The 20,532-nt window shown below is 34.2% G+C and overlaps 1 protein-coding gene across 7 annotated transcripts in view; it reads right to left on the bottom strand.

Moving 5' to 3' along the window:
* Window positions 1-20,532, bottom strand: part of PHF20L1 (PHD finger protein 20-like 1) — a 69,829-nt gene that overhangs the window by 31,939 nt on the left and 17,358 nt on the right. For 3 of the 7 annotated variants that reach the window (XM_018058578.1, XM_018058583.1, XM_018058580.1), the window contains exons 4-10: window positions 20,346-20,430; window positions 16,074-16,162; window positions 15,753-15,830; window positions 11,119-11,332; window positions 10,422-10,550; window positions 4,941-5,023; window positions 1,192-1,444 (exon numbers count right to left, since the gene is read on the bottom strand). In XM_018058578.1, the coding sequence (XP_017914067.1) occupies window positions 1,192-1,444; window positions 4,941-5,023; window positions 10,422-10,550; window positions 11,119-11,332; window positions 15,753-15,830; window positions 16,074-16,162; window positions 20,346-20,430 (931 nt within the window). Of the gene's footprint in view, window positions 1-1,191; window positions 1,445-2,901; window positions 5,024-10,421; window positions 10,551-11,118; window positions 11,333-15,752; window positions 15,831-16,073; window positions 16,163-20,345; window positions 20,431-20,532 lie in introns of those variants that run through there. The other 4 variants (XM_018058579.1, XM_018058581.1, XM_018058582.1 and 1 more) reach the window with 4 other exon arrangements.

Below are 20,532 nucleotides of genomic sequence, written 5' to 3'. Positions count from 1 at the left end.
GGTATTCAAAAGTACTTTTACAAAAATCAAAATGAAAAGACATGGTGATAACTGAAAGAAAAGGATAAAATTCACTGTGGTTATACTACTAAAATAAAAAACAATTCAAAATAAAATACATATCAGTGTCATCTGACACTTTAGTGACTACTGATGACATCATTTAATGATAAATGCCATAAAGAAGTGAAGCTTAGGACGAAACAACTGTTTCTGTTCCCATCCTTTCATTTATTAGATAGAACCAAATCAAAACAAAAAAGTACCAAAACCTAATCAAAAAATGAAAAATACAGTTGAGCAAAAAAAATACAGCAACTGAATGGAAGAGAAATTTAATATATTTGACTGATAGAAGTCTTCTCAATGCCACCATTTTTAATTGCTGTAGAAGATATGATATGGAGGAGTTCATAAGGAAAACTGTCATATTCATTTAATAATCAGGTTACTAATTCATTTGCTGTTATAAACAGCAAAATTATCTTTTACCTAGTGAATTTAGGTAATTATTTTTCTATATCTCTAACTTAAATACTAAAATATGAGAAACATAGGGTCAACACAAATCTTGTCTTAAATATATCCATACCCATGTTGAATTAAAAAGACTAAGTAAATGCTTCAAAGATTAGCAGTATTGAAACACTAAAATCTTTAAAAATAAGATCAAGGAAACAGTTTTCTTCTTCCATTAGTAAAATTAATCTGAATTCTGCACTCTAAATTCTAGAAGAACTGAATAAAATGTATTGGGGGTGGGGTATAGACAAGTGGGGACAATGACTAAATCAATCCATAAGAAGCCTTAGGAGTTCAGGACAATATCCACATATCCACCATGGGTCTTTCTGTATCCCATAATGTTTTTTTTTTTTTTTTGTAATGAATCAGGCCTCTAACTCTGCTTGGATCATTAGTTGAGGAAAGTCAAACTATAGTTACTAAATTATGGTTACTAAATGCTGAGGTTTCTTAACCAGCAGTATAGTCACTGTCCCTCTGTACAATACATCAGTCAGAAATGTATATGGATTTTGCCCCTGAGAGAGTTTCAAGCCTTCCCTGTCATATCCACTTAAGTTTGAATTTTTAAAATGCAACTTCATAAAAATACAATATAACTACAACCAAACTGTTTTTAATGTATCTTATAGGATAAGTAACTATTTTTTAAAAATCTGTGCTCACTAGTTTTATTTATCATTGAAGAAGAAAGCTGAGATACAAGCGTCAAATCCTCGACTTGTATTAATTCTGGGGAAAGTGGTGATTTAGGGGGTTTTATACACCCAGAAGAATCTCCAGATTCATGTTTGCATTTCTTGCTGCGAGCCTTCCCTGAAGACAAAGTTGAGGATAACAGTGCAGGTTTCTGAGTGTTGGCAGAACTGCTAATGTCAGCTTCATTTTTTTTCTGACTTTGAGGTTTAGGTGAAATCGCCTGAATAAATAATAAAAAATTGATATTTTTATTTTGGTTTCTTCATTTTTGTTCTTGTTTTCTATTTTTGATTGTTAAGCAACTTTAGTATCCAAAAACATTGTTAAGCAACATATAACATTTCTATTACAAATGAAAAACCAAAAAGAACCCCACAAATTATTAACTAAAAGTTGAATAGGCTGTCTTTAAAGGGATGCTGTCGACCTGTCTAAACCGTGGTTTTTAAAACATGTATTATTTATAATATTCTCAGAATATAAAATGTTACCTTACTGGACAAATATGTTTGTGTTAAGTTAAAACATACCTTTTTGGAAATCATAATTACCAATGACAATAATTACCAATAATTACCAATGACAAATTTGTGTTTTAGAGCATTAAAGGAATACATGTAAGCTTCTGATTTTCAGATTTAAAAAAAATAATAATGTCTTTGAGTTCAATGCAGAGGTTTAAGGAGACAATTTCCCTTTAAAGAAAGATCTCAACAGGAAAACAATGACCAAATTAACGAAACATTATCTTTAACTCATTTTAGTGCTGAAAGCTAGAGTTTCATAAGCATAATGCATCATGAAATCGAAGCCACCAGCAATACAGAGTTAAAAGACTAAAAAACAATACAAAACAAGCAACAACAGAAAAAAAAAAAAAAACAAGGAATAAAACCAAGTGTAAGTTAAAAACATTGGATTTAAAAACAAAATACGTCGCATTCTTAGATGAGAGTTTTTACCTTCTTCCTGCCAACTGATACTTTTAAAAAAAAATTAGAACTTTGTCAGTTCTTTCATAAAGAGTACCTTAATTCATTTGGCAGTAAAATGTCCTACATTTGTAAAATTATAAGTGAATGTGTCCAAAGACTACAGAGAACAGCCACATCGGATGGACTTGTACTCTATGGTGTTGGAATGCCTATACTGTATCTCTTTTTGACATATGTATCTGAGAACAAAGTATGAGATACACTTAAAAAAAAAAAAAAAAACCTATACTAAGATAGGCCTCTACAGAGAATCAGACTGCTAGCTCTATGAACAACATGCTGGTCCCCAAGAAACCTTTTTTACTTCCCTATCTTTTGTGAGGGATGACCAACAGGTCTGCAGGCTGCAGTTCTCTGGAATATGAAAGTCACTGTCTGGGAACCAAATAGCTTTCTGTTCCCTGAAATCGAAGGCGTTCATTTTTGGTAGAAAAACACTGAATATCTGGTATTAACCAGGGCACCTTTGACTGTGCTACAGATGGCATGTTAGACATACCACATTAAAGGGTGGGTGTCAAGCGTTTCATTTACTCAACTGTCATCATTTCTATTCTTGAATTTACTCATTACACATGTGTATAAGTGCAGAGTCATCACTTGAAAAAAAAAAAACCTCCATATATAGAAAGGATTCCTAAGCTTATTATAAAAAGTGTTGCCAGAAAAGTAATTAGAGCCATTACTTGTAAATAAACAATTTTATTGTTCATCTTCACATATGTGAGACATCACTACAGCATCCATTACTCTCAAGTTACAAAGTTATAAAACAAGATTTTAATACTTAAATTAATATCTTGATAAGGTGCTTAACTTCTAAACAAGGACAAATTAACATTCTTTAAAACTTACTGAATTATGCATCTAATGCAGGTTTTATCCAAAAGTAAAATATAACATAACAATTCCCTAATACAATTAAGTAACCTATAATTAATAATCTGAGAACTGGGGTTCAAGACCACAGAGTTTGAACTTTCTTAGAGTAAATAAATAAATTCCTTAGCACAGTAAGTTTGGGCCTTAGGCCTGTTATAAATCTACGTCGTGAGTGAAATTATTTTACTCATTAGGGCAACATAGGTTAGTGACAATACCTCTTCTTCAAGTCATACCAACTGAGATGTAATTAAGAATTTTATAACTCGGCTTTTTAACTCTGAAGCAGGGCAAACAGTATAAGAATTAAGAGTTTGGTTACAAAACAGTTCACATTGAAATCATCGTGAATGACAAAAAAGGGGGCGACGGTATTACGTTCCTAAAAATCTAAAATAATTTACAAACTTTTCATTATTAATCACTGGTCTCTTTGTTACAAAACTGGCAAGGACTCTCAAAATTTTCTTAATTATGTGAATAAAAACAGCCGAGTTACTCAATTTTTCTCCTTTTTAAGCTCAGTTTCAAAATGTTGTTTTCTATACTTGTCTCTGAAAAGGGCACTGCCCTCTACACTAACTTCCACACACAGTAATTTTCACAATCACATTCTTCTCAGTGGGATTGTGCATAATGAAAGATTGACATTGTAATGAATTTTCCAGAAACAGTTTATTACCCAAGTCCCTGACTTATTGCATTCTGAGAATACCATAAACAGTGGTGAAAATACAAAATATTGTTATATCTGGGACGCTGAATATAATAATACACAGTTAAAAAAAAGTCATTTAAAATTTGGTTGATATACTGACAATAACGGCAAAGACTTAACCGTTTGATGACCACAGAAAATCAGAAGGCATGATTCACTGACATATTAATCAATTTAAAAGATCACTGATTTAATACAACATTAATGGAGGCACCGAAACAATGCACTATTATCAAATCAGGCCTAAAATAACCCTGAAAAACTCAATACAATATCAATTAAATTTGGACTGTTTTTTAAAACGCATATAGAGAAGAGCAAAAGGTACTCATTTTAAAGTCTTCTTTATTAGGCTACTAATAAAGAAATAATACAAAAAGGATATAGTAAAACTACATTAAGGCTCAGATTTTAAAACAGAAGAACCAAGGAAATCCAGTTATGGCTATCACTGTGTTCGTATAGTCTAACGGTGCCCCGAAAGGTAAGCCCTTAAAGAATGGAAAAGCATGCACAGCCCATTATATACAGGTATTGTGGGAACCTGAAGGTAGCTGAGGCAAAGCCTAGCAACTGCAACCTTCATTTTCAAATTCCTCTATTAGGTGGTTTAAAGACAGACCCTTAATAGCTTTTTAAGTTATTTTTGTAGTTATTAAAATATACATCCTAGCAAAAATGTATGGCTCATTGATCAATTCATAAAACACAGTCAGTCTAACAACACCAATTGTTACAATATAAAAGAAACTTCTTACAAAAGAAGCTTTATAAGATGTCAAAAAACCCTGTTTTAACTCACAAATGAAAAGTATTTGTGTAAGGGTCTTTTCGTAAGCTAGTCAAAGGTGATCCAGCTGGAAGCCTGTATGTACCCTGGGAGGCCCGTCTCCTGGCTTTCCACCATTGGGAGACAGACTTTAATGCTAGCCTACTGAAAATAAACACTAATTAAGTATGTAGTTTATCTGCATAACTTGGAGAAGGCAGAGTTAAAAATGTATCACCCATTATTTTCCCATCCCCATATCAAAAGGGTGATTTCAACTGTGTGGATACTATAGCTCCGTGATAATTCCAGCGGGGAACCTTGAAAACAATCAAATGCTACCGTTTCATACCTGCTCCAGCATTGGAGCCGTTTCATTGTAGTCTTCCTTTTTTTCAGCACCATCCACCCCAACAGCTTTGGATGCCAACAAACCTTGAGAAAAATCGTACAGAAATCGCTTATTAGAAAAGATACTGGCTTTCACACGAATTCTCCAAAATTTTAGCAGCTGAATCCCCTATACTTTTTTTATAGGAAGTATACTCTCAGACAGTTACTTGTCAAATATACAAACGTCCTTAATAATGACTCAAAGGGCTAAATTAGAACTTGAGAGTAGCTAACATAACAGTTTTCAAAATAAAAAAAGTTACCTTAAAATATCCTTTAAAAAAAAACCACACACATACACATTTATTCTGTACAAATTTAAATTTCTACGGATTAATATCCAAAAACCTAAGACTGCTTAAATTATTGATATCTTAGGCTTTGTCCATACAACTGAAGTAAGATACGGAATTAAGATATAAGAAATCCTTTCAAACATCTAGAATATAAAATGATTGTTGTTGTTATATTATTAGCTAAAAAAACTACTCCCAATTTGTTTTATTTCACTTGGATTCTTTACCCTAAGCTTCACAAGTGTGTTTCTATACCCAGTTGTGCCTGATCACTTACAAAAGTGGTGAGAACATGATGGATTCCTTTCATGTTAATGGAAAAAGAGTATAGATCCTTCCTACATTTGGACTTCATATGAGAGCCTCATTATACAATTGATGACATAAACTGGGAGTTCCAGTTTTTTCCCATGTATACCTTTAGTTTTCAATTTTAGAAGACAGAATATTTTATCCAGAGTATAAAATGTCTCAACATTAAGAGACATTAAAACCTGGCTTTAATTTAGAAATTAAAGGCATTTACTCAGAGTCTTTGGTAAGCACCAGATAGGTACCCTCAATGGAGGTAAATTTATTAACATAACCCTTGTACACGTTTATTTCCTATGGCCACCACACACATAAAAGGTCACCCAAAACCATTTCTGTGACACTTCAAAAGTCAGGCACACAAAACTCTGGCTTCAAAGGAAGTATGTTTAACAATCAACAACTTAATAGTAAATTTACTTCAGCAATTATACTACTTGTAGTATTAAAGCTATCTATCCCAGGGACGGGGGAGCCTGGTGGGCTGCCATCTATGGGGTCACACAGAGTTGGACACGACTGAAGTGACTTAGTAGCAGCAGCAGCATACCATTTTTAACATGAGAAAAAAAGGACCCCAAAATGCCACATAACTTTGAGTTAACCCTGTGCCAACGCCCCTTGACTCTTTCAGGTAACAATCTCTAAGATGTTAAGTAATGTAGGTAGAAATTCAAATATTAAAATTGCATTCTCAAGGTAATACTAGAACCAAGTGTTCAATCAGGCAAAAAGCACCTTTCTATTGTTAGATAATGAAGCTGAATATCTATCACTCAGAATTGTAATTTAAAATAGGAAATGCTGACTATAAAACAATGATTTTGATACAGCAATGACTGGTATTAAAACTTCTATTGGTGCAGTCTGACATAATCCATATTGCTCAAGTTCCATACAGTTTTAAGTGTATATTCAAATGAAGGGAAAAAGACTCAATGTATAAGTAGTTTCATAAAAATAGCTTATATATCATAAATTCAATTCTAGCTGTATTAAAGTAACTTCTGAACGCATTTTTAGATGACTAAAAAAGATGTAAGCACAGAATATATTTAACAAAACCGCATTCACTAGGTATTTCTTCTCTAGCTAATATTTTTTATATTAAATACTACTGAAAGTAAAATGAAAAATAATTAGGAAAATTAGCTTCTTCTTTTGTAGGGAATTGAGTAGAGGCCCTACTTCTATGGGTATTCAAAGAGAACAAATGTTTGCTATTCAATCTACTAACTATACTTTTTTTGTTTCCCTTCATAAAGGTGGTGGAAATACTTTCAAATCACATAATAGATAAAATAGATCACAAATTAAAATTAAAACTAAAGTACCAGAAGTTTAAAAGAAACAAAATAATTTAGCCTTACTAAGTGAATCTACATTTGGATATTACAGACCCAAATAATTAAAAGCAATTCTCACTTAATGGTTTGTGAAAAGAAAATAAAGCTTTGTAATGTTCTTATAAAAGCAATGGGGCATTTAATTAAAACTACTTAAAATTAGGTTAGAAGATGTAATACTTGGTAGGCAGTTAATTCAAAAGCTTCAAATATGATCAATAAAAAGGCTTTCATACTTTACATGCAAACCATCTTATACAAGAGTTATCAAATATAAACAAGGGACAAGAAACTTTTAAATGCCCTTGAGGAGGACACTGACTACTGCTGCCTTAAGAAGCAGTCTAAAATCTGTCATCATGACCAACTAACATTCTGGGGAGAAATGCAATAACCTTCCAAAATGACAAGAACTGGAGGGAAATAAACAGAATTGATTTTTAGTAATCTGCAAATATGTATTAATTATCAATATATTACTAACAAGCAGTCATCCAAATAAGATATCTATAGAGTAAATATCTTAACAGAATGCATTATGCAGTTTCAAGAAATTATTTATTATCAGGTAGAAGTAGAATACAGATTTTTATGAGTCCCATCTACAAAGTGATACTTTCTCAATATTCTACTTCAGTTATAAAATATACAGTTGGTCTCTCACTGCCAATAGGAACAAACAGAACAGAGACCAAAGCATCTCAGAATGGTAACGGGGAGGAAAGAAAGAACAAAGCAGTTAAATTCATGCTCTGCTTTTCCATCAGGGATTCCAAAATACAATCTTCTTGTTGAGTTTAAGAACCAAACATCCTGAATATTATTATCAATAACATTACTGGCCAATTCAAACCTCTGGATCTTAAAATTATTTTTTATATTCCTTAAGCTGTACAAATGTATCTAAACTGGCTTAAGGTCTAGAAATTCCTAGAACTATTACACACATGCCACGCACCAACTGCTAATGTTTCTTCTTTTACTCTCTACCAATATGTATTTTAAAATCTACTCAAATTTGCTTGCAGTTCACTTGCAACTCCTGAGCATCTTTGTAACATTGTTTTTTCTAAATCAGCATGCACAAAGTATATAATTATCAATAAGTTTATGACATAATGAAACCTAAGATTCTGGAAGAATACACACACACACACACACACACACACACACACTCTGCAACAATAATTTCCATGTCTACTTATTTAAAAATTTTGAAGCCATCCTATACCATTCCCTATATAGAAATCAGATTTGGAATCTCTATAGGGTGTATATATGGTTAAGAAACAGAAAGAGAGTGAATAAACACATGAACTAAATTTATCCAGCAGCTGGTTCACTTATTTCCTGTAAGAACTACTTAAAAAACAAATTAAAAAGTGTGGTAGGAAATATTCAGAGGAGGCTGAGATGCTGCCGTGTTACTAGGCTATTTCTCTCAGCAGTAAAGGGACAAAAAGACATATATAAGTGAGCTTGATAAATTTCAAATATACCATAATTCCGTAACAAAACTGCTACTTCCTATTAGTTCTCATCTCTCTTTTATGATCTACAAACAAAATTTACTGTACAAAGGCAAGCTGGCGTCTCAATCATCAGAAACAATCTTAAAACATATATTATCTTTTTGCATGATACAGCTGTAACATGAAATCAGAAACAGACTCAGAGATGAAAAACTATTAAAAAATTAACACATAAGTTGAGTAAATAAAGGGAAAAGATCAGAACAGCTTCACACTTGTAAAACTTCTGCCTTTCTACTGCTGCCAGAACTATTACTTAAGATTCCCAAGAGGAAGTGAAGAAAAAGTCCCCCCACTACTATCTTTTCAAGGCCATCGGAGATACTGCATCACTGTGAATTAAGCTGCTTTCTTTAAAGAAATAGTGAGCTTGAATTTCTTAGTAAGACACATGTTAAGTGTATATTGACTGAAACTAAAAGTATCCAGATTTTAGGGAAAAACATGATGCTGGTAAGCTGGCAGTTGTGCCACCAGTGTCACTTCCATCTTCCTTGATCTTGGCTTCCCAATAAGGCGAGTCAATCTGGGTATCACAGCAATGAGAAGCACTATCCACACAACAGAGCTCCGGGTCCCATTATTCTAACAAAACTGAGGTCTCAAGCTGCCAGCATAATAATCACTAGAATAACATTCACTGGCTTTCTCCAACATTAATAGTTTCTAAGGAAAAGGTGGAATGGGAATGGGTAGAATGATTTGAAATAGTTCCTGTCCTGGGGCCAAATATATCCTTTATCAGAGAAAGGCACAAAAACAATATTAACAAATGGAAAGATTAAATACTCTCACCTGTTGAAACCAATTATAATTACTTAGATGAGTGGGCTTACACTCTGGATAATGGTCAAAATGTTTAATTTACATTTATTCTTGGATCTGATGATGAAACCAACTTTTTCAAATTATTTAAAAGAATGTCAACAAAGATTTACATATTTTATTAGGCCAAAGGCACTAAAATCATTATCCTTAAAATTAAGAGCATGTGACTGATTATTAATTAAAATATTTTAGCACCCCCTTTATAATGTATGTGCTTCCCTGGTGCCTCTGGAAGTAAAGAATCTGCCTACAACGTGGGAGACCCCAGTTTGACCCCCTGGATTGGGAAGATCTCCTGGTGAAAGCAATGGCTACCCACTCCAGTATTCTTGCCTGGAGGACTTCATGGACAGACAAGCCTGGCGAACTACAGTCCATGGGGTCACAAAGAATCAGACACGACTGAGCCACTAACATTTTATAATAGAACACTCAAAAAATTAAATATATTAACAATCTCTTTTAAAGGTTAGAATCATTAGGCCTTGGAAGTGTGGGGCTTAAATATGGACTGGTCCCTTCTTCTGTGAACACTAACCAGGCTAGAATTTCCTGTGTTTTTCATCATTCTAGTATTCTACTTTCTAAACTACAACACGGCAAAGAGAAATAAGCCCTAATTCTAGAGACCAACCTGAAGGTCAGCATAGAAATTTTAAAAAGTTATAGAAGTATTTTTATATTGGGAATTAACAGATTCAGGAGCTGAATTTAAGTCAGTACTCATCTTTCCAACGATCCCTAATGAGACTAGTCAAGAATAAGTATGTTTGTATAATATTTAGAACCTTGGACAGTATGTCTCCACAAGTTGACAAAAGCAGATGATCCAATTTTTAGAGAACTACTCCTGCCACCAAAGTGATTTTAAAACTATGTAATTGACCCCGTGCATCCTCACAACATCCCTGTGAGGTAGGCAGAAGACAGGTGATACTGTTTCCATTTCACAACAGAAAAAACCCATGGTGTCAAAAGGTGATGACCTTAAAGAAACAAAGCAACTGTTTTTCTTATTAATCAGCTACACTAAACCAAAAGATATATTTTCCTTTATTAAAAACAAACTACTGTAAAATCAAACCCTCCATTCCCCCCCCCCACAAAAAGAATCATTGTAGTTTACCAGTAATCTTGTTAAGCCGAGCTCTCTTTGCCTGAAATGAGTTGCCTTGATTATTTTTCCTCTTGTTTGTTAATGTGCTCTCTGGCTGTGGAAAGACCATCTTTGGAACGTTCTCTACATGAAGTCCTACTTTTAATAGAATACATATATGAGAGTTTATCTAGAATCCAAAGTTAAAACACATGAATTATTTTAAGTAGCAAAACACTAAGATAAGATTTGCACCTAAGTTTTTTTAATCTAGTGCTTAGACACAGAACTTTAAAAGACACAAATTTCTCCAGACAAATGTATTAGGAAAAAAAAAATAACTACTAAAGGCAGTTGTGCTTCAGGAATGACTTACTGCTTTTTCTGTATTATATATTGAAATACATGCAAAAGCATTTTAAAAGAAAACAAAACAAAACAAAAAATCCCACACAAAAAGAATCTCAATACCCACTACCAAAAAGTTACAAATCAAAATCACAACTCATTTCTTATTCCAGAATACTGAGGGTATCCACTGTCAAGTACCCATATTAGACCATTAACCTTCAGAGCTGTTAAAAAAGTTAAACGTCATTATGATGCTAAGGAAAAAAGCCCAATAATTCAACTGTATGTTCAAACTACAGGTAGCCAAAAGATCTGACAATTCACTATGTGAGTTTACCACTGCCATGGGGAGTGAACATAAAAACATATTTTGTACCAAAAGTTTCACTAGATGTAGGCAGATCTTCCTTCTTCTCAACTTCTGGTGTGGTTATAGAAGTTGAAGTTTCTTCCTTTTTTGAAGGTACTTTAAACCATTTTCTCTCATCTTTCTCTTTATCTTTATTGCTGTTAGCGCTGGTTCGAGGTTTGTTCCCTGTTTTATTCTTGGCTGCAGCTGCAGCAGCTGCTTTGACTAAAGCTATCCAATCCTCCAAAGGAAAAACACAAAACATGTGAAGCATTAAAAACTTAATTAAAATTACACTAATGAATAAAAACATGTATCACATTTTCAAAGCTACTTTCACAGGCACACAAATATGAAAATCAGATTAACTACATTTACAAGGGAGATCATCAATGTGTTAGATTATCAAATTTAATAATCTAATTGGTTATATGACCTCACATAAAATGGGAAAATACTCAATTTTATATTGATATTCAATAACAAATATCTTTTGATGGAATAAAATTTAAAATACAAGAAAACCTATGATAAATGTGGAAATATCTCATGACATTCTACCTTAGTACTTAAGGGTTTAAATGCCTAAATATGTTTCTTTTCTGTGATGAGATGTACTACAAAAATAATATGAAAAAAATGCTTATGTTTCAATTCTGCAAATATTAAAAGAAATGTATGGTCAGCCAGCACCATCTTTGGGGTTCTGCATCCAGGGATTCAACCAAATGCAGAACAAAAATACTTGGGGGAAAAAAATTTCCAAAGTTCCAAAGTGCAAAACTTGAATTTGCCATGCTCCAGCCACTATTTACACAGCTTTTATATTGTGGTAGGTGCTATAAGTAACCCAGAGATGATTTGGGAGGATGTGAGCAGGTTATATGCAATACAATGCCATTTTATATAAGAGACTTGAGCATCTACAGATTTTGGCATCCATGAGAGTCCTGGAAACAATTCCCTGCAGAAAATGAGAAACGAATATGTTCCCACAGAGCAAATGACTACTCTTCATTAGGAAGAATGTATCACTCAAAGTAAGGTCAATTTCACAAAGGTCAAAGTATGATTTCGTTATTTTTCAAAGTTTTTAAAATTTGCATAACAATCACAAGAGCTTAACATACTACCAGTAAAGGAAACAAAAAGCTACTTGACCAAGGTAAAGTACACACTGTCAGGCTCTAGTTTAATTTCCCTCCTTTTACAACTTTCTGAATCTGTATTAGCTGCCATTCTTTTCAGATGCAAATATTTATATTCCTATGATTTTTTTTTTTTAGTTTGTGACTAAATAATTTCTACTCTTTTACTTTGAACTAAAAACACTTATTCTTAGTCCAAGCAACTAAAAACAATTTCACAACATCAACTATATGTTAATTCATGGACTGTAAGAACAAACACAGGCCATTAAGCAAATCAAGTTGATGGCTGTTCAGTACTGAGAATATATGGTAAACACAACAAGCCATTAAAGGGAAGCAAACAAAATAAAAGCCTCTCTCTCCCCCATGACTGAAATGAACTGAAAACATCATGTGATTGCACCTAACACATTCCCACTGACCAGTTTCCTATTGAATACCCTATTGGTGTGCCAGGAAACATGCTAAGTTGATAGAAGATGCTAGCTGAAAACCTCAGGAACCCACTGGCCTGGAGTGACCACATTTTTGCTCCTGCCTGGAAGACACCCAATATGTAACTTCCCCATATTTTAAACAATGTTCCCAAAGCATGTCTTATTAGAAAGTGAATTATGACAAGGCTGTGAAATAAAATTTTATATCTCTAGTTTGTAAAAACAAACTAACAAAGAAAACCAGATACACCAGTACTATCCACCCCAAGTTTTACTCAGAACCACCCCTTTAGTCCTTCCCATAAGGAACTGACAGGCAGATAAAATTAACTATAAGACAATGTAACAGGACAGATAGTAGAGAATAAACAAAACACTATGGGAGAACAACAAAATTTTGCCTGAAGAGAAAGACTAATAGAAGGCTTCAGGGGAAATGATAGATGATTTGAACCCTGAAAGAGGAATCTGCTGGGGAAAAAGGCAAAGAAAGAGAAATGGACACTCCAAGCAAAAGGAAAACCATTAAACAAAGGTGTGGCAAAGTGTATACTAATAGAAAAGAGGGATTTAAGGTCAAGGAGCAATCTGGGTGACTTAAGTATTATGGCTAAGTTGAGCCTTGAGACTAACATTTAAGTCCAAGGAAAAAAACACCACCAACGCAAATGACTTATAGAGCTCCATCAACAAAGCAGAAAGAAAAAACAAGATTACATACAACAGACAAGCAAAGTGCAGTGCTAAATTCAGTCTTACTAAGAACAGGGCTTTAATTCTAGGTTTTGCATTGTAGGGAAAACTTTAAGTTGTTAAGAGAATGCCAAAAGATGCTAAGGGTAAGAATTCCACACCCAAATGTTTTCTCTCTCCAATAAAAAGAAAAATAGAAGAGATTAATGTTGTACTCTCCAAAAGTGAAATCAGATAAAAACAGTTCTTGATCATAGGACATGTTAATCATGGGGATCACTGTAGTTGTGTGAGTAAAGAATTCTTCAATTATTTCACGCTTCCATTTTTTAACTGGAAAGATTCAATATCGAAAACAACTGGTGTGCTCCTTCCATGAATGAGAACTAAAGATGAGAACACAGAGCACTGTACTAGAATGAATACTGTCTGAAATCAGGTATGAGTTCAGAGCTACTCTGCACACTATGGTTGAGTGAAATTTTAAGTGAGTTGCTGAATTCTCTAAGTTCTGAATTCCTCAACAGTGAAATAGAAATATCAGCTATACCTATGTCAAATGATTTGTTATGAGAATCTAATAAAGCAATGTATTTAAAAAAAAGTTCTAACTGTAGTAAAGGGCCTTATGAACATGCCAAATTGCTCACTCATGTTCGTCTCTTTGCGACCCCATGGAGCCCACCAGGCTCCTCAGTCCATGGGGTTCTCCAAGCAAGACTACTGCAGTGGTTGCCTTTCCTTCTCCAGGGGATCTTCCTGATCAGGTATCAAACCCCCATCTCTTAAGTCTCCTGCATTGCAGGTGGGGTCTTTACTACTAGTGCCATCTGGCCACTCTTTAACACTAATGAGTTACAGTGTAAAGTTTTTATCAGCACACCCTCAAAAAGAAAAAGAATAGGTGAGAAAAAGCTACACAAAGTTTAGAGAAAAACATTCCCATAGTGCATTTATTTGATTCCTTATCCTTTGCTGGTTAAGCAAAAGAAATTTTACTGTATATCTTTACAAAGAAATTCTCAAAGGACTCAAAATTTAGAAGATGGCATGCAAAGTTGGATTCTCTTACTACTGTTTAAACAATACCTGATTTATTATATGACCTAGGTGAAAACAAATCAAAAACTTGTTGGGGGAAAAAGATACTCAAAATATAAGAATATTTTATAAAAAATAATCCTATACATGTCTTTAATGTGCTTGTAATTAAAAACTATGAAAAAAACAAAATTAAAAGAAATATACTAATATTTTCTTTTAGGAGTTTGTATTTTAATATTGATTTTAATGTTACCACACATCACGGTGTGACTAAAATACTCATTAAAAATAAACATGCACTATGTCCAAAAAATTAGTTTTTATAACTTATTTTACCACAAACCAAACTGGTTCAGTGTCACTTGGGAAAAAATAAGAGTTTTAAAGTTAGTGCCATCACATAAATATTTGAATGAACAAAAAAACACTTTTAAAGCAAAAAAAAATAAAAACTGAGAATTTTAAACAGTATATATTAAACTAAGTTGCCAATGTCTCAATCAATCTTTCTGCACAGTAACCAAGGAATCACACCATTGAATGCTTGAGAACATTTTATTTATATATACAAGTAGAAAGACACAAAGCAATTTCCTGATCAAAAGTATTTCCATTTAAATTGCATTTCCATATTAATTGAAGAAAAAAACTCTGCTACTTGATTTCAAAACTACATTTTTGAAAACCAGGTAATTTAAAACATTCCAGCTTCTCAGAAAACAAAAATAATGTTTCAACTGTGGTAGTCTACACCCCAAATATAGCAGTAGGTAGTCTGCTAAATGTATACACTTGACTGGAACTGACCACGTGATTTCAACACAGTTTAGGATGACATTTTTCACCACATGGTATGCAACAAATATGTAGCATATTTCCATATTAGACATTTTTACAGATCACTTTCAATTTCTTAAAATTAATTGTAGGTCCAGGTGCTGAAAATCCCAAATAACAGCAGAACATAAAAGAAAACATTTTAAATTTCTACTGGCACCTTTTCTTTCCAGTATTTCAGGAAACATATTCAATCAATAGAATTATGGTTTTTACTTCATCCCAGATTCTCTTTCAAATGCTTACCGTTCATTCTTGCTTTGAGCAGTGACAGAGCATGTAATACACTGCTTACATCATATAACTCAGAAAGCCCTACCTGAAACAGCCTACAGAGTGTCAGGTAAGCGCCTTTTGAAAGAAAATTAATGACTATGATTTACAGAAGAAAAGAAGAAGATAAGAAACTCAATATAAAATTTTATATTAAAAATTAACTTTCTAAATGATAACCATATACCAGGAAAAACGAAACAGAATTAACAAAAAAGGCACTCACCTCACTTCCCATAGACTGGTTACACGATCCAGCTGGGTCGCTAGGACAACACCAGCTTAGTGGATGCTGGGCTTTCACCTGGAACAGAAACTAGTGACCTGTAACTTGGGCAGGTCTAAAACCAAAGAAGCAAAAATCAAGTGTATAACTGATTTTACATTCTAAGTTTCTCTTTCTTGCTGCTATTTGGGGCTATCAGCACATAATCCTACAATTAGTCCACTTTAAAATATATATATATGTGAAAATATATATATATTTTATCAGTCACCATTCAAGAAGACATCCCTTTGGGAAGCTAGGAATGCTGAACACTCTTACCTGCCCCTTAGCATCCTCAGGCATGGCTTTAATGTGCATTCGTTTTAAACAACGAATTACTCCATCATAAAATTGAACTGTGAATGTTCCTGAAATAGGAGCGAGTCAGGATCATTAGAAAATATAATTCAGTCTTACAGCAACACCTGATATCAAAAAAGTAATGCCCTGACACAAATAAACACCCTATGACTGCAGTAACTGCAAACATCAAGTGTATGGAGTTCATGGTCTATTTCACTGTAAAAATACCTCTGATTTCCCTTAAGGAGTGCACAAATTCCATCTTGATAAGTTAGCTGCATATAACTCTGATTTTTAATGGAGGATTTTAAAATTTATAACAAATATATGTTTAAGTAACATATCAGTTATGTTATAATATATCTGAAGAAAATAAAATTATTTACAAAAGTGAATAATATTTCTAAGAATCATCATTTGCTGTCTTTGAAAGTTTCTTTCTAAATAACAGAGAGAAAAATCTGGGAGAAACATCTCAGGAAAGGATTATTCCTTTTCTCAGGGAAGAATTATTTCTTTGCAATATTAGTTAACTGGCAAACAAGAATTACAGATTCCTGGGCTTTTAAGCTACACACCATTTTACGTATCATTGGCATGACCATCTTCCTGTGCAGATAAAAACACTGACCTCCAGTGAAATGAAATGCTGCATCCAATGACAGTTTATCAGCAGCACAGCCATTCCCTAAAACCCTGATTCCCGTGTCTTTCCCACTAAACCATCCTGCTGTTGGGATTCACGATTTTATTTACATGACTCTTTCAAAGGACACTCACTTTTCGTTACAGACTCCATGCTTTCATGCTTGTCAGTACTATCAGAAAACATATAAATTATACAGATTTTATATTTATGGAAATCCCAGGGTTCTTCTATTATTTCCTGTACCAAACCAACGTGGGCTGAGTGACACTTGATGTAAACAGATATTTGATCTTTACAAAAGAGGAATAAACAATTGGCATCAAAGCCAATAAATCAATGTACAAAGATCTTTTCTTTGTAATACCACTGATTTCATATCTTTCTATAATTAGCATTACATACAAATCATGGACATAAAGAACTAAACCCAAATTATGAGAGAAATGGAGCAGCTGAAGAGCAAGAACGTGAAGACTGTGAGACTGAAAAACCACTTGTGCCCCTTACACTACCACCATTCGTGCCCCTCCCTCCTCCTTCCTCACGTGGCACTGCAGATGAGGGCAAACTCTGCACCACGCTGACCATACACTTACCCCCCGCCTCTGAGGACAGTCTCCCCTGCTGTGGCACCTTTTCCTTTCCCAACTCCAACCCACTCTTCAAAGATCAGCTCTTCAAATCCCACCCGTCATATGAAAACCTCCCTGATCACTCCAGTCTAAAGTGATTTGCCCCCTTCTCTTCAACTCCTCCAAGACATATTATGTGTACCTAAATGTCCACATTTGTTAGTTTTGTTTAGCTTCTGCAGTGAACAAGGTGCTCTGAGGGCCTCCTTTTTTAAGGGGGGAGGGGAAGGATGGTGGCAGGAGACCAAGGGAGGCTCATTCAGCTTGTGGGACACACAGAAAAATCACCAAATTAATACCTCCCCCAGAAAATGTTTAAAAAACAAGTTATATCTGCCAATATTTCACTAAGGGCTTCCTCAAACTGCTCTTGAAATGGCAGAGGTTGCAATGAGTAACATCATTCCTCCACTGATGTAAGCTTACATTTCTGTATTACATGCCTATGGACAAACGGGAGAGGATAAAAAATGAGGGTGGCTTGTTTCTGAGTATGTCCTGCATGTGTGTATGCAAATGCTTTGTAAAAGAAGCTTCACGCTTGAAAGAAAGGTCTCAAAGCTCTGCACATTTAAAGAAATTTCTCATAATGAAAACAGAGAGCACTGTTTAATTTTGTTCTGTTTGGGTTGTTGTCGTTCAGTCGCCAAGATCAAGTCTGACTCTCTGCAACCCCATGGACTGCAGCACGCCAGGCTTCCTGGTCCTTCATGATCTCCCAGTGCTTGCTCAAGCTCATGTCCATTGAGTAGGTGATGCAATCCAACCATCTCAGCCTCTGTCGCCCCCTTCTCTTTATGCCCTCAATCCTTCCCAGCAACAGGGTCTTATCCAGTGAGTCAGTTCTTCGCATCAGGTGGCCAAAGAATTGCAGCTTTAGCTTCAGCATCCATCCTTCTAATGAACATTCAGGGCTGATTTCCTTTAGGACTGACTGGTTTGATCTCCTTGCAGTCCAAGGGACTCTCAAGAGTCTTCTCCAACACCACAATTTGAAAGCATCAATTCTTCAGCACTCAGCTTTCTTTACAGTTGAACTCTTACATCCATACATGACTACTGGAAAACCATAGCTTTGACTAGATGGTCCTTTTGTCAGCAAAATGATGTCTCCACATTTTAATACGCTGTCTAGGTCTGTCATAGCTTTTCTTCCAAGGAGCAGGGAATTAGTCATGGTTTTTCTTCTGTTTGGGGAAGATCCTATTACCTAACGAAACGGATTCTTTTCCTTCCAAAAATTGTTACTGATTCCCTAACTCTGTGCTAGGCTCTGAACTAGACGCCTGGGGAGCCAATATAAGACACGGGAATGTGAGCTCTGAAATACAGCTTTCCAGAAGTTTAAGTAAACAATGATTTAAAGGCCCCACTAGGAAAGAAGTAACCTGAAAACTTAACAACTGAGATGTCCCTCAGGTGACCAGTAATAAGCTCACAGCCGTATCTGTTATTTCAATTAATTAAACCAATAAATTAGACTAAGGCTTTTGTAAAGTTACATAATCAATTCTAGCCAGACAACTGTAACTTACTTTTTCACACTTAACATTTTTTACTGTATTTCTTTTTAAATGTTTTCTTCTACCTTCTCTTACATCTTAATTTTCCTCAATTTTTGTTTTGTTAAATTTTCAGCTTAAATCCTTAGCTAAATTCTTTAGCAAGACTACAAGAGACTTCATATATCAATTCTTGTTTCTTTCCTTCACCTCTTCTGTTATTCTACAAGCCTGAAAGGAATCCTTCACTCCAGTCACATCAAAGACTTGCAGTTCCTTAAAAACAGCATGTCTCTCTTCTTTTCTTTTGCATATACCATTTCTTCTGCCAGAAAACCTCTTCAACCCTGCTTTTCTAGCTAATTTGTTTGTCTTTCAAGATACAAGGTAAAGTCAGTATCTCCTTACTTAAGTTAAATGCTCCTCTTGCAAAAAACGTATCAATGTGGGTTTGTTTTTTGGTTTTGGTCCTGCTGCATGGCATATGGGATCTTAAAATTCCCCACCAGGGATTGAACCCAGGCCCTCAGCAGTGAAAGTGCCAAGTCCTCACCACTGGACTGCAGGGAATTCTCTCAGTGTGTTTCTTTAGTAAAAAGAATGAATGAGTGGTAGAGTTTGAGAAATCACTGTAACAGGAAAGCAGCGTACTACTGATTTGGAAAATGTAAGTATTTCACAATTATTATTTAAATGAGATTTAAAGTCAGAAACTTGAAATATTTAAGTATATTTCCAATAATAATTTAAATATTATTTATAATCCATTTTCAAATTAGTCGGTCTACAAGTTTTAAAATTAATTCTCTGTGCAACAGATTCTCTTGCTTTATGCCACACTAGCACACCTGATTTCTGTGTTAATTTCAGTGTATCTGGTAAATTCAGTAACTTTTCCTCTGTATTAATGTTAGATATCACAAAAGGCTAATAGGAAAATTAATTATCTACAAAAATTAATTAAAAGGGGGCAGGGAAAAAGATGCAAGAAATGAAATCCTCATGTTGGTAAAGTTCACTCTTTCCTCAGAAAATACTGTACTGTGTTTTACTTCCAACCTGAACTGATTTGAATTTTCCTGCATCTTTAGCACTCAGGTAAAGATGTTCATAAAAATAATTTAGCCAGCAAACTGGAAACAGAGAAGCAGAAATAAACTGTGTATAATATAAGCCTGTCAACTGAAAGCTGAAAAAGCTGAAAAATTTTAACCAACTACTCACCTAAATACTCTACTTAGGCAGGATATTATGTATCATCTTATTCTATACAATACATAACGAATTAAATACATAACAAATTAAATTTTTATCCTAAAAAAAGAATATTAGAAGACTGATTAAGTATAAATCAAAGAGAGGTAACAGCTACATGTAACAACTACATGCATTAATTAAAATTAGAAATATAGTTAAATTTTACTATAAATCCCATTTTAATTCTCAGATCATTTCAAATACGTACCTTCTTTGTTAATCGCCTCAATCTTGGCAGGGTAATAGCGACAGTCTGTCCAGCGAGCCAGAACTTCTTCTCCAGCTTTAAAATCCTATTTTAAACAACTTTTAAGATCAATACCATGTATAATAAATAAGCATTTCCTTAATAAAAAAAAAAACAACCTTTCGTAAAATTTAACAGAATTCCTTTA

Source organism: Capra hircus, chromosome 14, assembly GCF_001704415.2.
Source record: "Capra hircus breed San Clemente chromosome 14, ASM170441v1, whole genome shotgun sequence".
In the NCBI taxonomy this organism is placed as follows: domain Eukaryota; kingdom Metazoa; phylum Chordata; class Mammalia; order Artiodactyla; family Bovidae; genus Capra; species Capra hircus.
This window is presented reverse-complemented; position numbering and strand designations above follow the sequence as displayed.